The 17521-nt window shown below is 47.7% G+C and overlaps 1 protein-coding gene across 3 annotated transcripts in view; it reads left to right on the top strand.

Moving 5' to 3' along the window:
* Positions 1 to 17521, top strand: part of cacna2d1a (calcium channel, voltage-dependent, alpha 2/delta subunit 1a) — a 75000-nt gene that overhangs the window by 31941 nt on the left and 25538 nt on the right. For all 3 annotated transcript variants that reach the window (XM_076030128.1, XM_076030127.1, XM_076030126.1), the window contains exons 5-19: positions 3084 to 3119; positions 3860 to 4001; positions 9646 to 9777; positions 10032 to 10101; positions 10792 to 10842; positions 11394 to 11493; positions 13459 to 13617; positions 14297 to 14401; positions 14500 to 14578; positions 14805 to 14854; positions 14974 to 15063; positions 15719 to 15781; positions 16596 to 16694; positions 16809 to 16883; positions 17369 to 17440. In XM_076030128.1, coding sequence (XP_075886243.1) covers positions 3084 to 3119; positions 3860 to 4001; positions 9646 to 9777; positions 10032 to 10101; positions 10792 to 10842; positions 11394 to 11493; positions 13459 to 13617; positions 14297 to 14401; positions 14500 to 14578; positions 14805 to 14854; positions 14974 to 15063; positions 15719 to 15781; positions 16596 to 16694; positions 16809 to 16883; positions 17369 to 17440 — 1323 coding nt within the window. The remainder of the gene's footprint in view (positions 1 to 3083; positions 3120 to 3859; positions 4002 to 9645; positions 9778 to 10031; positions 10102 to 10791; positions 10843 to 11393; positions 11494 to 13458; positions 13618 to 14296; positions 14402 to 14499; positions 14579 to 14804; positions 14855 to 14973; positions 15064 to 15718; positions 15782 to 16595; positions 16695 to 16808; positions 16884 to 17368; positions 17441 to 17521) is intronic.

Genomic DNA, 17521 nt, shown 5'->3' with positions numbered 1-17521 from the left:
TACGAAGGCGGTAATTGGATGGCGTCGCGTGTCCCACTACGCCGACGACCGGCGGCCTGATGGTGACACTGAGGGCAGATTGGGTTTCATTATTTGAGACGACGCGTCGCGCAAAAAAGATGAAGAAATAATTGGGAATGAGACGCGCACACGCACAAATTGGCCATTAATCCCGCCGCTAACAGGTAATTAGAGGACAGCGTACTGTTATTCGACGCGTTCAATTATTCCGCATGATTGCCGCGGCCCCCGAACGCACCGCCGTGGTCCCGTGCGGGGAGTCTGCGCTGCGTTTGAGTGGAGGCTGCTTTCCTAATGAATGCAAATTGCACATTTCCGTCCCCCCTGCTTGTTGCTCTGTGGCCTGAAAAGCCTCTCGCTCTTGGCAGCCACTTAACAAAATGACAAATTGCTTTGTTTATTGATATGGTGGCTCTGGAAGGAAGAAAGAGAGCAAGAAAGAAGGAAAGAAAGAATGAAAGAAAGAAAGAAGGGCAGAAAAAAAACACCCATCACTTAAAGTCAGAAACTCTGCATCTGCGGTCGTTCTATTAAAAAAGTTTCCCCTTATTTATTTTTTGCTTCACGCTTCCTTTCCGCAAAGTAAACAGCCAAGGAAAACACGCGTCCTCTCCGGGCCTGAGTTCATTCATCCACTGTATTTCAAAATGAGTTTTCTATTCCGTCGGCTCGGGGTTGCTTGGCTTAGCGACCGTAATTAATTTTTTTCTTTTTGTTGGGGGGGGGGGATTGGCGTTCTGGGAATTCCTGCAATATCGAAACCAATTAAAGCAACTTGAAGAAAATTTTCACTGGTCGTGACACAGTTTTGGTTCACACCAGTGCCTCTGCACGACCTACATTGGCAAACATCCTCACTGTCGCCGTTTTCTGCCACAGCATTTTAAAATTCCCAATGAACTCTGGCAAATCTTATCCAGCAACATATCTCTTAAAAGTTCACATTTTCTCCCATTTGCCTCTTTGCCTGCCAGAAATTGGGTGCTTAACAGTCACATTTCTGAAAATCAGCCCTTTGTGATGTCACTGAAGGGTCTAACCTGGACTAGGCTAGTGACCACACCTAGGCCCAGCTGGGCAGGGAGTTTGCTGTGATTTTTTTCGCCAGCTTGACTAACAAAGTACATCTTTTCTTTTTTTTTGACTGCACAAACTGTCAAAACCCATCACGTCCTGCAACTTTTAGCACCGCTTTCACACTCGCTGTTTGCAGCTGGCGGGGACACAATAACCAGTTCTCAGGTAATAGTTGCCTTTAGTATTATTTTTCAGTTTATTTTTTTTTAACAACTGCAAAAACACCTGCCGCAGACTGGATGGTGCCACTTTGATGAATACGCCTCCACTCGAGCACCCACTCGAGCGACTTGACTCTTGCTGCCCTCCTTCCTCCCTCCCTCCCTCACTTTCCACCACTTTAGTTGTGGCTGCAGTGGCAGCGGTGGCAGCGGCAGCTATTCTGTAAAGGGTGTGATGATGCCAGCGCTGTGTTATCGTCACCTCGCTAGGTTGTCGGTGCGGAAAACGACTTGGCAGGAAACATCAGGGAAGAGTGTTAGTGTAACTTTTTTTTTAAACTTTGTTTTAACAGTTTTTTCTCTGTAAAGACCAATACACTGAAATGCATCTATAGAATGTAAACATCAGACAGGGTCATCTGCAGCTAAATAATATGCCAGACATTGTTCAAAATGGAAGACAGACTGAGAATAAGCTGACAAATGTGGGTGTAGGAGGGTTCTACATGCTCACAGCAGATGTCCTTAGCGGTACCACCATCCTCCTTTTTGGTCCATAGTAACACAAAATACTACCAGAAGGGAGTGTTCCACCATAGTCACAGGAGGTGCAAAGTTCTCCACCTGAATACAATTTCAATTTCTGTCTTTTACTGAGAGTAAATGAGTAATAAAAAATATAATCCAGAGTTCACCATACAGACCAAAGGTTCAGTGTTCTTTTGTGGAAGGAAAAGATTACATTTCTCCCTTCAGAACAAATATTCAATGTATCTCTTAACAAAGAAAAAATATATTCATTTATTTATTTATTTTTGGGGAGTTCTCCACTAAGCATGTGATTATTGATTGGATAAGACAGCAGCTTTTTAAAACAACTTCATTCACTTTATATGAAGCCATGTAGCCTCATGAGGATAACAAGAGATCATGCAAACTCGCTGTGAGGCCATAGCTTGCCTTTTGCACAAACGGGCGGAAAATATAAAGGCCCCTTGCAGCAGCTCGTCCACGCAGCTGCAGCCAAGGTGCAGATGATCACAAGCAATTTATGCACAGGCAATAGAGAGGAGGGTCAAAGGTCGCCCTCGGTTGCTCGGTTGCAGCAGCGTGCAGGTGGTGGGAATCAAGCGAGCGCGCTCGGCCCCGCCGCGGGGGGGCGGGGGAGCATCGTTGTGTCAGGCTAAGTCGTTAGCGCCCTGCTAGCGCCATGCGCAGACAGGACAGCCAGCAGTGTGAAAGCAAGGTGGCACCACTTACGTCAGACAGACAAAGAGCCGCTGGTCCTGCAGTGGACCAGGGCGGGACTCGGTGGTAGGACCGTGGTGGTGGCTCACGTTTATTATTTTAAACCAGGGGTCACCAACACGGTGCCCTTGGGGAACAGGTAGCCCCCAAGGACCACATGAGTTGCCCGCAGGCCTGTTGGAAAAATCGCCTAACTTGGTGAGCTGCGTCTAAGATTTAATGGTATTGCGTTGAAATTCTTTTGTTGTCACACTTGATTTATTTAGATTCGAAAATGAAGTGAAGTGGGTTTTTTATTTTATTCATCTGAAAATGATTTTTTTTTTTTTCAATAAGACGCTCTAGATCAACTGTGAAATTGTGTTTGGATTTCCAGTATTACTTTTGGTGATGTCTTTGCTTGAACATCCAAAGTCAAAGTTTGAACATCCAAGTTAAACCGCTGTGGTGATGTCTCACCGACACCATGCACCTTGATATTGCGGGAGGGTTTTTTTGGGGGGGGGCCACAGGTCACCTAAACTCATCCTTACCCATCTCTCCCTCTCCCTCTCTTTCTTTCTCCTTCACCCGCAGTTCGACAAGATCGTCTACTACAACGCCAAAGACGATGTAAGTACATCCCGGTTGCACTTTTCCGGTCTGTCTGTTTCTCTCCCCCTCTGTCGCTCTGTTGATGCACTTATGTTGTCAGGATAGCTTGACAAAAACGATCAATAATGGCATTTGTTACTGAGTAGTGAATACATGAACCATCTTTTTGGGGGAGGTGAACTGTCCCTTTAAAAGGATCAGAACACATTTGAGGCTCACACTCCCACAAAAATAAAAAACATACACACACAAAAAAAACAAAAAAAAAACACGAGTGAGACATTGAACGCATCCCCGGGCTACAAACGTCATGTGTCTGCCCCTATAAATGTGGATCACCGTCTAATTCCCTCCCGCGCTCCCAGCGGGAGAGAGCCGCAGCGCCGTGATGTCGCTCTGTATTTGACTGACAGCCCCTCCACCGCCTTCCCTCCCTCCCTCCCTCGCTCCCTCTCTCCATCTGGCGGCGCGGCTTCATGTCTCACCGCCTAAAAGGAAAAAAAAAAAATCCAGCTCCTCGTGTCCGTAGCCGTCAGGGCTCGGAATTTGCACCTCGTCAGTCCGGGTAACAAGAAACTGCAGGCACGTTATGTTTTTACACACCGATGGTTCCCTTCACACACACACACACACGCGCACGCACGCACGCACGCACGCACGCACGCACAGGCACACACAGAGAGGGAGACCAAAAATATCTTTGCACTAAACTCAAAAGCTTCTTCTTCTTCTCCTTCATCTTCTTCTACTTCGTGCAGATAAACCAGACAGAGGATGTGAAGAAGACGTCGAGCCGGATCCGCTACATTCCGGACGACTTCGAGGTCGACCCGGACTTCAGGCGGCTCGTCTCGTACAACACCACCGCCGTGCACATCCCCACCGACATATATGAAGGATGTAAGTCCGTGATAACACACACGAGCCTTCGAGTGTCTGCGATGACGTCTCTCTTCCTTGACCTGGACCCTCGCGGTCCCTTTGCCGGGCCCGTTCCGCTCTAAATATAGCCAGCGTGCTAACAAGCTAAAGGGCCGCTACAGTGAGGCTCCTCCCTCTCTGGCCCCCGAGTGGACGCCAGCTGCTCCCCGAACCCCACTGACCTCTGGTGACGCTTCTGTCGGTGCTGCCACTCTTGACTGGCTCCCCCTGCAGGACGTATGGGTTAGCAAAAGGATTGTTATTATTATAAGTTTTATTTCATTTACACTACCAGTGTAACGTTTGGACACACCTTTCTACACTGCAGATAGATACTGAAGACATCAAAATATATGAGCAAGACATGTAATAATGCAGCAAAGAAAAACACATTTAATAACTAAATATGCTTTTTATGAAAGGTGGCTATTTTGAAGAATTGAAATAGAGTTATTTTACACTTTTATTGTTTCCTACATAATTCCATGTGTGTTTTGATGCTGTCAGTGAAAAACTGCAATGTCAGTGGTCATGAGAATGAAAGAAAAGACATTAAATTCATAGGGTGTGTCCACACTTTTGACTGGCAGTGTATATATTTATTTTGTTCACTCCATTAAGCAACGCAGGAGCCTGGGCAGATGAATCACCTCCCTCTGCTGTACAAGGTCCGCGAGCCAGCAGCCGTCTGGCTATCGATCCATAACTCAGCATCAATTTCCCTAATGGTCGTCATGGGCACGTGCAGAAAGACTGGATGTATATAATTTGGAGGAGTGCGCAGACTTTTTAATTCATTTCCTGGGAAACGGCCTCATTCCTTCTCGGGAAGGTTAAAAACATGGAGGAGCCGCTAGATGAGCTCAATGACAGGAAACCAGGACGTCCGTGCAAAGGTTGCCAGATCCATTCACGAGACTAATTGCTGCGTTGCTATTTATTTATTTATTTATTTTTCAACATGTTCTTTCATTTGCTGCGCCGAGCAGCCGCAACAAAGTGTCACCAGCTTTGACTTTGCTTTGTTTATTTTTCAGATTGACATTGACACAATTACAGCACATTTAGCCCCGTGTTAACAGCCTCCGAAAGGGGGGTTAGAAACCGGAACGGGGCGTGGTGTTGGGGCGGAGCCAACACCGGACGTTTTGGGGGGAGGGGGGGGGGTCGCCAAACATGTCGTGACTTCAAAAGGGGCAGAAGAGTTTTTTACTTACCTTTGCTGAAACCTTTGCATACCTTTGCTGAAAAGTGCATCAAGCAGAAGAATGGTTGCAAGTTGGTGCATTTTTTATTTATTTTTTTTCAAATCTCTACCGCATCAATGCCACCGTCGGCGTTGCCATGACGATGCCTATTCAAGTGTGTTTTGTGGGTCTTTGTGCGGGAGGGACACATGTTGAGACACGCCCCCGGCGCAGAGGCGGAAGCATCTTCCTGCAGCCGGCCTCACTTTCATTCATCACTAAAGTCCCTTTTTCTCCCCTCCTGAGTTGGACTTCTTCACTCCATCCCTCATGCTTTTCATCCTCTTCCTCCGCCCGCCTGCCCTTCCTTCCCTCCTTCCCTCCTCCGCCAGCCCCTCCCTCCCTCGCTTCACTCTTATTAGGAATATTAATAGCGGCGCGTGCTGAGGAAATAAAGAGCTCCTCTTTCTGCTGCTGCTGCCTGCTTCTTTTCCCCCCCTGTTAGTCCGACCATCGGAATCTATTTCCTCCCTGCTGATCCGGTGTGGGTGGTTGGACTGGGAGTCCTCGTGGTGTTCACAAACGAGTGCGTGTGTGTGTGTGTGTGTGTGTGTGTGTGTGTGTGTGTGTGTGTGTGTGTGTGTGTGTGTGTGTGCGCGCATGCTGGAGATGAATCAGAGTTTTATTTACGAGAGCGATTTGAGCGAAAGGGAGAAGATGAGCAGCCTTGAAGAAACACTGAGTGAGAGCCGTGTGTGCGTGCGTCTCCATGTGTCGCATGGCGTGCACCTACTGTACACACGCGCACGGATCTCATGGCCGCGAAGGCATGCCTTCCCGCTCATTAGGCAGATCGGCGTGGCCGCGATGAGGGGAGATGAGAGGACGAGCGGCGGCGGCCGATCCAGAGCTCGTCTGATGCCCGTTTGCATGGACGCTGTGTGGCACCTGTCATCCCGGGACACACACACGCTGTGACGCGCTGAGGCACTCTGACACAGTGTGTGTGCGGAGGGGGAGTGTTTGTGTGTGTGTGTGTGTGTGTGTGTGTGTGTGTGTGTGTGTTTGGGCCCATGTCTCAACGCCTGCAGCAAAGCAAGAAAAGCTCACGGCATGTAAATGATGTATTTTTTCTCCCGTTTTTTCTCACTCTTGCGCAACTTCTCTCACTTTTTTTTTTTTTTTTCGTATCTCGGGAGTCGACGACAAACAGCCAAAAGTCTTGAACGCCCTTCCTCTCCTTCTCACACCTCGTCATCACGTCTGGCCGCCTGCTGGATGCCTTCCCAGGCCGTCGCTTCCCCAGTATTCAAATTATAAGTCTCCTCAGCACGGGAACGGCGATATTTCAAACAGTCGTTTAGCTGCGAGGAAAGTTGTACATTATCTCTGCATGCAGAGGCATCACTGCAGTTTAATCATGTTCTGATAGAAGGCACTGGAAGCAGATGACAAGACAAAAAAAGTTCCTTTAAGTCGTATGAGCAAATTTAAAGTCCCATATAAGACCCACTTTGTTTCACTGTCCTGGACTCCTCTGCTTTTCGTCTCTCTAAACTGGCACTGAAGATTCTGATTGGTCCGCTCGGAACGATCGATCGATGTTGCGTCCAATCACGAAGGGGCCGTCCTCACTCTAAACAATTTGTTTTGTTTTTGCCAGGAATGCTGAAAAATTCTAGTGATGTTGGGAAATGTTGTGTTTCTCTGTGTGTGTCTGTGTATGTGTATGTGTGTGTTATGTTGTGTTGTGTTGTGTGCAGTGAGTAATCCTGTGTCCCCCCTGGCTGTTATAATGACCAACGTGGCTTCTGCCAACTTTATGGCCTTGACACCTTTTTAATACAAAGTGTCTGTGCGTGTGTGTGTGTGTGTGTGTGTGTTACAAAGTCTCCCCTATGGCCGCAGAACACCCACAGTCTGTTGCGTGTCCCTCCTCACGCGCAGAGTTCCGACTCATCGCGAAGCCGTTGGCTCCCGCGGCGCCGCTGGACCGTCACCTCTGTGTCAGACGGCGCCGCCACGTGTCGGCGCACGACGCTCAGATTAAGACGCGACTTCGCTCTTTCTCTTCCGCTGTGCTGGGAACCAAAGCTGGTAGTTCCCTCCATCGCGCTGAGTTGAAGCCAGTAGCCGATGGACTGCTGGCCGCACGGACGTGTCTCTCTCCTGACATTCTGATGTGTTTTGGCCTTGTCACGCCCAGCACGGTCTTTCTCCAAACGGTCTTGGTTGCAAAACTCCTCTGGGAGAGACGCAGCGCAGCAGTCAGGCCGGGCGAGGACACGCTCGTTCATTTTGCATCTCCCTCTTGGCTAACGAGCCAACTCCTCACGAGCTCCTCCCGCCGAGGTGTCTGACGGCCAGACAGAACACCCCATGCTTGTCTGAAAAGTGTTTTTTTTCCTCCACCTCCTCCTTCAGTTGCGAGGTCTTGTTACTGACGGCGTGCGTGGAAACGGGCAGGACTCGTCCATTACGGCTGGTCCTCGGGGAGCCCCGGAGATCAGGTCCGCTGCAAATTGTCGGCACTTATCATCGAGACACGACGGAGCCATTTAAGGCCTGAACTCTTCTGGTCTTTATCCCACAGAGGACCAGATCAGGTCTCTGGTGAGGGGATGGAGGTGGAGAGGGGAAGGGAAGGGGCAGGACGTTGAGTGCACAAGTCAAACTGGGTAAAAGATTTTTTTCTTCCATTTCGTTGGATGGGTTCGCTCTTTCAATCCATCTCCAGCTTTGCCTCAGTCGCTTCAAACAAACGGAATCGACGGATGATTTTTTTTTTTTTTTTCATTCATCAATGCATTCTGTCTTGCAGTCAAAAGGCCAAAAGCCCAAAACGCCATCTTGGAAGCCTCATAAATTCAAAAGCCTCAAAATTCCATTCTCGTGCCGGCGAGAATGGAACTCCTGTCCTTGATGCTTCATGCAAGGTGAAGCAAGCTACAGTAAAGTGGTACTATGCCAGCCCAGCAGGGGGCGTTGTGTCAAGTCAGTGAGTCTGACTGAAACTGCCATTCTGATGCATCTATCTAGCTATAATAATAATAATAATAATAATAATAATAATAATAATAATAATAATTATACATTTTATTAAAACATTAAACATTAACATGGAAAAATCTCGTTGAGGCATAGGCAAACGTGAGGCTTTTTAATCCTGCCGCCAAACTTGAAGAAATTAATTTAATAGGAAGTCATAAAATAGCTGTTTTTTTTTATCATTGTTTTAAAAGCTAAATACCGTGGGGCTTCAAAGACAGATATTTTGTTGCACACTCCATCCATCTGCTCCTGCTCCGGCCCCCTCTGGCAAGTTTTAGAAGCCATTGTTGCCCACGAGCCAAAAAGTTTGCCCACCCCTGGTCTAGTTCATTATGTAGCGTGTAGCTTCTGATTGGACTCAAGTTGAAAACAGTCAAGCTGTCTCAGTTTTGAACCCAGCAGAACTTCCTCCTCCTCTTCCTCTTCCTCTTCCTCTCCTCCGCCTGCCGCTCCGCCACCACAAATCCCAACCAGCGTCGCCGACTCCTGGCGCTGCACATTAATCAGCTGTAACTAACTTCCAGCCAGGCGCCTGGTCTGCGTCTCCTTTCATGTGCGCCTCGCCCTCGGTGAAGCCCCCGCGGAGCCCCTGTCTCCCATCCGCCCATCTCGCCGCCCACGCCTCTCCTCCTCCTCCTTCTTCTTTTTACGTCTTTGTTGTCCTTGTTAATCCAGGTGTTCTCACAGACCCCACACACACACACACACACACACATGCTCGCTAGTATGAGTCATGCCCAGCGCCTCCTGGACGTGCGGCCCACTCTCCCAGGCTGAGCGCCGCCGTGTTTCCACCAAACCAGATTGTGGGAGCGCCGGAGGTGGGCGGAGCTCCCCGCAGACAAACAAACGGGTGCACAAGACGTTTACTGTTCGTCCGTCCCCCACGGAGCGACCGCAGCAGGATTCCATCCAACCCCCCCGGAAGGATCGAGTTGTATCGCTCTGCTCCCTTAGCCTTTGCTTCCCTCCCTCACTCCCTCCCTCCCCCGCCTTGAATCTTTATTTTTTCTGTTTTTCTGTTTTTTCTTTTTGAAGATGTTTTGGAAGGAAAAAAAGAGCGACATGTTGGCATCTTATCGCAGCAGATTGACGTCAGTTGCAGTTTCTCTCAGGAGTTCTTTGCGCTGGCAGTCAACGTCAGAGGCTCGTGTGTGTGTGTGTTGTTTGTGTGCGTGCGTGCGTGCGTGCGCGCGCGTGCGTGTGATCTTCCTTTCAAAAAAGCTTTTTTTCAACTTAATGGTTCTCAAAAAGCCTTGACATTTGTCTCTTCAGTGATTTCTCTCTTTTACAATTCAGTGTTTTGTAAGAAACATGACTCAATTCACTAATTCATTCTGTATGTGTGTGTGTGTGTGTGTGTGTGTATTGTCTGTCCTCCCCAGCCAACATTATTTTGAATGAGCTCAACTGGACGGACGCCTTGGAGGACGTCTTCCGGAAGAACAAAGAGGAAGATCCGTCGCTCCTCTGGCAGGTGTTCGGCTCCGCCACCGGATTGGCTCGCTACTACCCAGGTGAGCAGGCACCGCCAGCCAGCCAGCTGGTGGCGCCGCTGGGATGTCCCGCAGGATTTTTTTTTTATTATTTTGTACGAAAAAGATCGACAGTGTAGCTTCCTAGCATAGCTTCCAGACCAAAAGCACCACGTTGCCAAGATTTTGCCCAGGCTCAAACAAACCGTTTAAATCTTAACTAATCCAAAGTAGAGACACGAGTAGTTCCACTTACGTACTGTGATTATTTTTCGCCCCTTCCTGCCCACCACCAGCATCTCCCTGGATAAATACAAGCAACTTGGCAACCAAGATCGACCTCTACGATGTGCGCAGACGTCCGTGGTGAGTTGCTCCTCTTCTCAGCCAGAGACTGTGAAGAAAGACACCAGAGTTTTGTTTATGAAGGAAATGGAACGAGGGGCCTCGTTAGAGAATATTACATTCTGGTTGGTAACAAATGCCATCGCAGAGACAGATGAGGGCCACTAGGGGCTAGTGTTGTAGTCCTGGAGATTGGTCTCAGTCCCTAGACCACTTTTTAAGGGTCTCAGTGTCGTCTCAGACTCTGAGGCATTTTCTCTCGGCCTCGTCTCGGTCTCAGACTGGACGGACTCAGGATTTTTGATCAAGACCGGTCAGGATTCTGTAGCCAACGCTGCAATGACACGACAATAACGGAAAAGAATCCAGCCGCTGCCCTTCAGTGCTCTGTTTGTGACACCCTGAGTGACACAGCCCCCGACTCCTTGTTCATTTATTTTTTAATTTTATGAGTCTTGATAATGTCTTGCTCTCGATTGGTGCGGTCTTGACCACAGCACCACTAGGGGCTGCCGTATTACACAGCCTGACAACAACTGGCGTAACCATCTTTAATACTTTACGTCTCAACGTCCTTGTTCGATGTTGTTTATGTACAAACTGATATTAAGAGAGGATTTTCTACTTGCTAAAAGTGCTTCTTCTATTTGTGTGTGTTCCCTCTTTTGTCTTCGACCGTCCTCGACCTCTGCTTCTGGTCTTACTCACCAGGTACATCCAGGGTGCAGCGTCGCCCAAAGACATGATGATCCTGGTGGACGGGTGAGTGACGACCTCGTGACTCACATCACACTCACTTTTCTATTTTCTTTTGTGCTGACTCGTGGCTGCTCTCCGGCCATCCGTCCGTCCGTCCATCCGTCCATCCGGCAGGCACTTTTCTTTTTTTTTCTTTTTTTTTACTTTACGATTTTTTCAGCTCATTTGCTGAGATCCGGTGATCAGATTGACTCTCTGGGTTTGCGGTTCAGCCTGCAGGGCAGAAGATTTCAGTGTCACACTGACCTCGACCGTCCATCTGAGGCCTGATCACGCAAGAAGGAGCGTCTCTGTTTTCTTGAAATATCGAAAGGGCAAAACTGACAGAACACAGTTCGGTGCTGTCTGTTTTTTTGTCCTTTTGTTTTTTTGTTAATCTCTGGTCTGGTTGCTGCAACCGGAAAGCAGAGAGAGTCGCCAACCGCATCTTCATCTTCTTAAGTTTTTATATTTTCTAAATATATTTGTATTAAATTTCATTTGTATATATATTTTATTATATTACATTATTGTGTTTTTATTATTGGATTTTTTTTGTTGCTCCCATCGTGCAGGAGCGGCAGTGTTTCAGGCCTCACCCTCCGACTCATCCAGATGTCGGTCAACACGATGCTGGAGACGCTTTCCGACGACGACTACGTCAACGTGATCTATGTGAGTTTTTATTTTTATTGATTTATTTCTTTATTTTGCACAACTAACCTTTTCTTCTTTGTTCCGACCATCGTCCAGTGTTGAGGCTTCTGCATCCCGCAATATCCGTCCCCGGATACAGTTTTTCGAACACGGCAGTGACCTTGCACTGACGCAATGCACATGGATGAATCCTCATTGTGGCTCCGTGTGTGCAGGCATGCGTGCACGCTGGGGCTGTCCACTTGTCTGACTCAAACCGGTGTTTTTATTCATTCATTTATTTATTTATTTTCTTTCCTGATCATCGGAGCTGAATCCGAGCCGATGACACGGCGCCAGTAAAACCCTGAAATGTCACATGATAAGTTTGACAAATGGACGCTTTGACTCAGCGGCCCGTAATGGAAGAAGCCCCGACCGGCACTAAGTGAAAATCCTGAGGATTTACTGACGTCTGTCAGAGGGGTGGGCGTCCATTCGTCATTGTTTAAAGTGCCGCTGCTGCTTCCACGGCAGTGAGTCGTTCAGGCGGTCTGCAGTGGTCTCCCTCCTTTGGCTCGACGATGATGGAGTGATGGAAGAGGAGGAGGAGGAGGAGGAGGAGGAGGAGGAGGAGGCTGCAGGAGCATTTTGTTCCTTTCGAGCAAATGTCTCAGGAACAGCTGGTACATCTGCTAATATCTCTTTGTGATACTTTTGCACTTTGGACTTGATCTGGCCTGATTGATTCAGAGGTCAAAGGTCAAAATCAGCCCCCCACCCCCTCCCATGGCGGTAATCTGTCCCTCCCTCACCGTCTGTCGCCAGCAATCTCGGGCGGCCAGTGAAAATGACCTCCCGGCTTTTCAAGTGTTTGTTTTTTTTAATATCCGCTGTGGGAAAAGACACTGGCCTCTGCGCTCTGAGTAATGAAAAGCAGCGACTCCAGTTTGCCGGAATGTCAGCGTTTCACCCTCTCACTAAATCACATTTGTCCTTTCCGGGAAATTAGATTGCGCAGGACCAGAGTGACGCGTCTCTTTTTAGAATCGAGTTAAAAAAAAACAAAAAAAAAAACAACTCTGCCCGCAGTCACCACTAGGAGTAAAACCATCCAGGTCGCCTTCAGTCTGAGAGCAAACGGAGACCGTGTGTTGTTACAGTAGCTTGATGTTGTTTTTGCTTGTTTTTTGTGTAATGCAATGAAAACAGTGTAAAATAATGATGGTATGAGTTAGAAGAAACTGCCGCAAAACACACTGTGTGTGTGTGTGTGTGTGTATGTATGCGCACGCGCGCGCGAGCGTGTGTGTGTGTGTGTGTGTGTGTGTGTGTTTTGAGCATGATTGGGATTGCAGTCAAGTCCAAAACAGATGCTGCGTAGTAATGAGCCTGGTCCCAGTCATGCTTAGACGCGTGTGTGAGTGTGTGCGCGCGCCTCTCTTTCCATCTGTTCCTCCACATTAACTATTCACTAATATTAATCTTGTGCAACTTTAAGGCTTGGACTCTGTAAACAGGTTTGAGAAGAACACTGACTCTGTTTCCTCATTAATCGAGCTCTGTTTTTTGCTCTTTGTTTGTACTGTTGTTTGTTTTGTTTTGTTTTGTTTTTTGTACCTTCTTACTCCTCCGTCTTCACATCCCTCCCGTCTCTTCCTGCCAATCCTTCCTTCTGCTCCTCCTCCAGCTCCCTTCGGTCTGTGCAGATTTGATTAAAACTGATTTCATTTCATGCGCGGCAGGTTTTTGCAGCAGCAAAGCCGAGAAGTTGAACAGCATCTTCTTTTTTTGTTTGTTTTTTTTCGTAAACATGTGTCGTCGTATTTTTTTTATTATTATTCTTGGCTATAATGTCAAATGGAATCGGTTGAGATCTGTATTCAGGGGACCCTGCATGACCTCCGTTGCACGACGGGCCACATATTTGACAGAGAGAAATATGTGCAAGTTCCTCCCCTTCCACTTCCCAACGCCCCGACTTCCCTCCTCTGCCCCCTCCAGTTCAACAACACGGCGATGTACGCCTCCTGCTTCCAGAACCTGGTGCAGGCCAACGTCCGCAACAAGCGGGTGCTGAAGGATGCCGTGAGGAAGATCGAAGCCAAGGGCACCACCAACTACAAGGCCGGCTTCAAGCTTGCCTTTGATCAGCTGGCACAGGTGACAATGACGACGACGACGACATTGTTGTTGTTGTTGTTGTTGTTGCTGCTGCTGCTGCGGACGTGAACGATGCGTCTGCCACCCGAGTGTGGGCAGGGTAACGTTGTTCTCGGAAACGCGGAGCCAGAGGCATGATGAGATCCTGTGAAATCCACTTAACAGCCTGATATAATTTGTCTTCATCTCATCTTTTTATTTTTTTATTTTTTTTGCAACTTCTTCAAATGGAGACGTAGAGTTACAGCAAAGCGTTTGAATATAGTGACCTCTGCTGGTCATTTGTAGAGACATATCGATCCCCCCCTCCTTACAACAAAGCTTGTTCATATACTGACCTCTGCTGGTCATTTGTAGAGATTACAGATTTTTTTCCCGCTTTTTTCCTTATTGTAAAGCATGTGCTCATACTGACCTCTGCTGGTCGTTTGTAGACTATCGACTTTTTTTTTCTCCATTACAATGAAACGTGCACCTTTGCTAGTCATTTGTAGAGATTACAGCTGTCTTTTTTCTTCTTCAGAGGTATTTTTGTGTTAATCAGATCGATGCTCCCCCACACCATTACAGTCAGCTCGTTTTATGTATTTGCTTATTTTTTAAGGAAATATACTTTTCACTCCCAGTTCCTCAACTTTTTACCCTTTGCGCACAACGCGATGCAAATCCCCCCCCCCAGATGAACGTGTCAAGGGCCAACTGCAACAAGATCATCATGCTGTTCACCGACGGAGGGGAGGAGAAGGCCGAGGAGATCTTCAAGGATTCCAACCTCGACCAAGCGGTAGCACCGTGCAGACAGCAGAGAGCGCACTTCTCGTTTCTCTCCCCGCTCTCCGGACCTGCTTCCTCTAACCTCGCCGTCTCTCCTCCCGCCGACAGGTGCGCATCTTTACGTTTTCCGTGGGCCAGCACAACTACGACAAAGGGCCGATCAAGTCGATGGCCTGCACCAACAAAGGTGAGCGTTTTAGGAATGTACAGAATTTTAGATTCTTTGCGCCCCTTTGTTGCCGTGAGACGTTGGAAATCTATGGAAGTCCATTTCAATGCAACATTTTAATATATTTAGTTCTGTTTGCTGTGTGTGCGGCTTCAGGCTCTGTTGTGCATGTTGACCTTCGTTTGTTTGATCAGCGGCTCTGAATGTGTCGACTCCACAATCTGATTGGCTGTTTCTGCCTCAGGTTACTACTATGAGATCCCATCAATAGGCGCCATCAGGATCAACACACAGGTCTTTGCTCTTACTTCTTTTATGTATCCTGCCCTCTAGCGGTGGCCTGACTCCTGTGCAGGGGTTCAACTTTTTTTTTTTTCTTCTTTTTTTTTTTACCTCCTTTTCCTTTCCCGCAGGAGTACCTGGACGTCTTAGGCCGACCCATGGTCAAGGATCACAGGAAGGCCAAGCAGGTTCAGTGGACCAACGTCTACATGGACGCGCTGGTACGTCACACGCTTCCATTGAAAAAACAAGAACGGCGCTTTCACAGCTTCTCCCCATCACGGATGGGAAAATGACTTTATTAATGGAGGCCAGGCGTATCGCTCCGCAAGAAGGAAATCTGTTTTCTGTCCTCATAAACTCAACTTCAACTTTGTCGCAGTTTGTTTTTTAAGGAGGCTGAGTCAGTTTGTTTGCCAAAGGAACGTCGCTTCACTGAGTGTTTTGGGGTTTTTTTTTTGCCTCCAACTCTGCCTGGATGAGCTTGAAGCCAGCAGCAGAGATAAGAGAAGTGGTCTGCAGAGTCCAGCCAGAGTGGGTTTTTTTTGTGTGGATAATATCATGCGTGTGCCGATAAGATGGTCGTCCACTCTTTGCGACCGCCGGCGACCTCCAGAAACGTCTCTGCCTTTCGTTAAAAGAGTTTGGGGGGCCGGAACGGGGGCCGGAAAAAGTTTTCTTCCTGCCGCGGCCATCGGTTTTCTTTTGACCCCGTGACGCTTCCAGAGAGACATGTGCCGGACAGCTGCGATGTGCTTCTAGTGGGGTGGCTTGACTGGATCAACAGCAGCGCTCGTGCCAGCGTGACTGATTTTCCACATGGATGTTGTGTTTATTCCGTGGATGTCCTTGATTGTTTGTTTGTTTGTTTTCCAGCAACTGGGCCTGGTGATCACTGGAACTCTGCCGGTGTTCAACAAGACCTTCACCGGCACAAAGGTGGGTCAATCAGTTCTCCTCTCATTGTCAAAGGTGCCTAGTGAAGCAGAAGCCTCTCGAGGTTAGAAGGAAAGCAGCATGTTTAGCCCTCTGTTTACAGCCTCCTACCCAAACTGACGCTTTGTCGCACCTTCCCGCGTGTTTGGAAGGGGACAAAAACAAGGCTGGGTCGGAGGGCGGAGCCAACACCTTGCTGGGTGTGAGCTGTTACCCTCCTGGAAGAGTTATCACAGCCCTCTGTGATGTCATAAAGAGCAAGTTTCCAACTACAATGCTAAACATATATATTTTCTTAAAAAAGAAGCAAAGGTGGTGGCAGCAAAAGAAGAGAAAAATATTTATCTCTAGATTGTTGATGGACAGTGTGGAGACTCATGTTATGATTAGAAACGAAGTGACATTTGCGTAATAAGGGGCCTCAAAATAACTTTGTCGACTTGAGACACTAACTTGATTAATAATGTTTTCATTAGTGCAACCGAAAGACAAATAAATTGTTATTTCTTTGCAATAAAACTTTGAGAATCTTTGATTCTTTTTCCACTGGGGTCACGAAGCCTGCACGGTGCAAAGCCCACGCGACCCAGTAGCTTAAGTGCTTCAAGATGAGTTTACGTGTCCGGCTCTGAGGATGCCGGGTCGCCACCGCTGCGGCTCGGCTCGGAGCGAGCAAAGGCTTTGGAAATACCTCCTCCGTGACTCATGGCGGCACGCACGCAGGCTTGAAACTGGACTGAGACTGTCCAGGTTTCTCTCTGTTTGGCCTCCGTTTCCCCTGAAAATGAAGCCGGAGCGTCTTGTCTTGTCTTTTCAGAAAGCTGACGCGAAGAAGTACCAGAGCCAGCTCATCCTGGGCGTGATGGCCATCGACGTCTCCCTGGAGGACATCAAGAGGCTCACGCCTCGCTTCACTGTAAACACACACACACACACACACACACACACACACACACACACACACACACCGCAGCTGGTCAATGAAACGCACGCAAGTTTTACACTGTCATGATTCTTTGTTCCGCTGCAGTTCGGACCAAACGGCTACTACTTTGCCATCGACCCCAATGGATACGTCCTCCTGCATCCCAACCTGCAGCCGCCGGTAGGCCAACGTCAGGCAGTCTCTTATTTTAAAGTTTGCTCATTAAGGGGGTTGGAAAGTGATTGTGAGGCGAAAAATTATTTTTTTAGTGTTTTGCAACCAACATGAACTTTTTGGAACCCACTTTTCTTGTTGTCATTTTAAAACTTTTTTTTTTTTTTTTACTTTAAAGGCCCATGTTATGTTGACAGGGCGTTACAAATGAGTGCGCTGCTGTTTATTTGTTTTCCTACATGTTTTGACATGATGCCTGCAAAGGCGCTGACTGTTCTTTTTATGGTGAAAAACAGGTTTGTGTTTACTTGCCTGTGATTTGTCATTGAATTATTATTATTATCATTTTTGAGGTTCTAAATCAAGCAGTCAATGAGCCACGTTGGTCTATTTATTTTACACCTTCTATTCTAGTTTATGAAATATGTTTTTTGTGATGTGAACTAGCTGACATTTATTTATTTATGCATTCATTTATTCTTTTTTCGTAGACGGCCAAGTTCCAAGAGCCTGTGACGCTGGACTTCCTGGACGCAGAGCTTGAGAACGACATCAAAGTGGAGGTTTGCACTGGGAATCGGTCAGATTACCGATTAGAAACAGTTTGTTTTTCCTATTTTAATTCTCTCTTTTTTCCCTACATC

The sequence above is a fragment of the Nelusetta ayraudi genome, unplaced genomic scaffold (assembly GCF_046127955.1).
Source record: "Nelusetta ayraudi isolate G7.1 ecotype Tasmania unplaced genomic scaffold, CSIRO-AGI_Nayr_v1 ptg000027l, whole genome shotgun sequence".
Lineage (NCBI taxonomy): Eukaryota > Metazoa > Chordata > Actinopteri > Tetraodontiformes > Monacanthidae > Nelusetta > Nelusetta ayraudi.
Note: the sequence above shows the minus strand (reverse complement) of the source record. Positions and strands in the feature narration are given on the sequence as shown.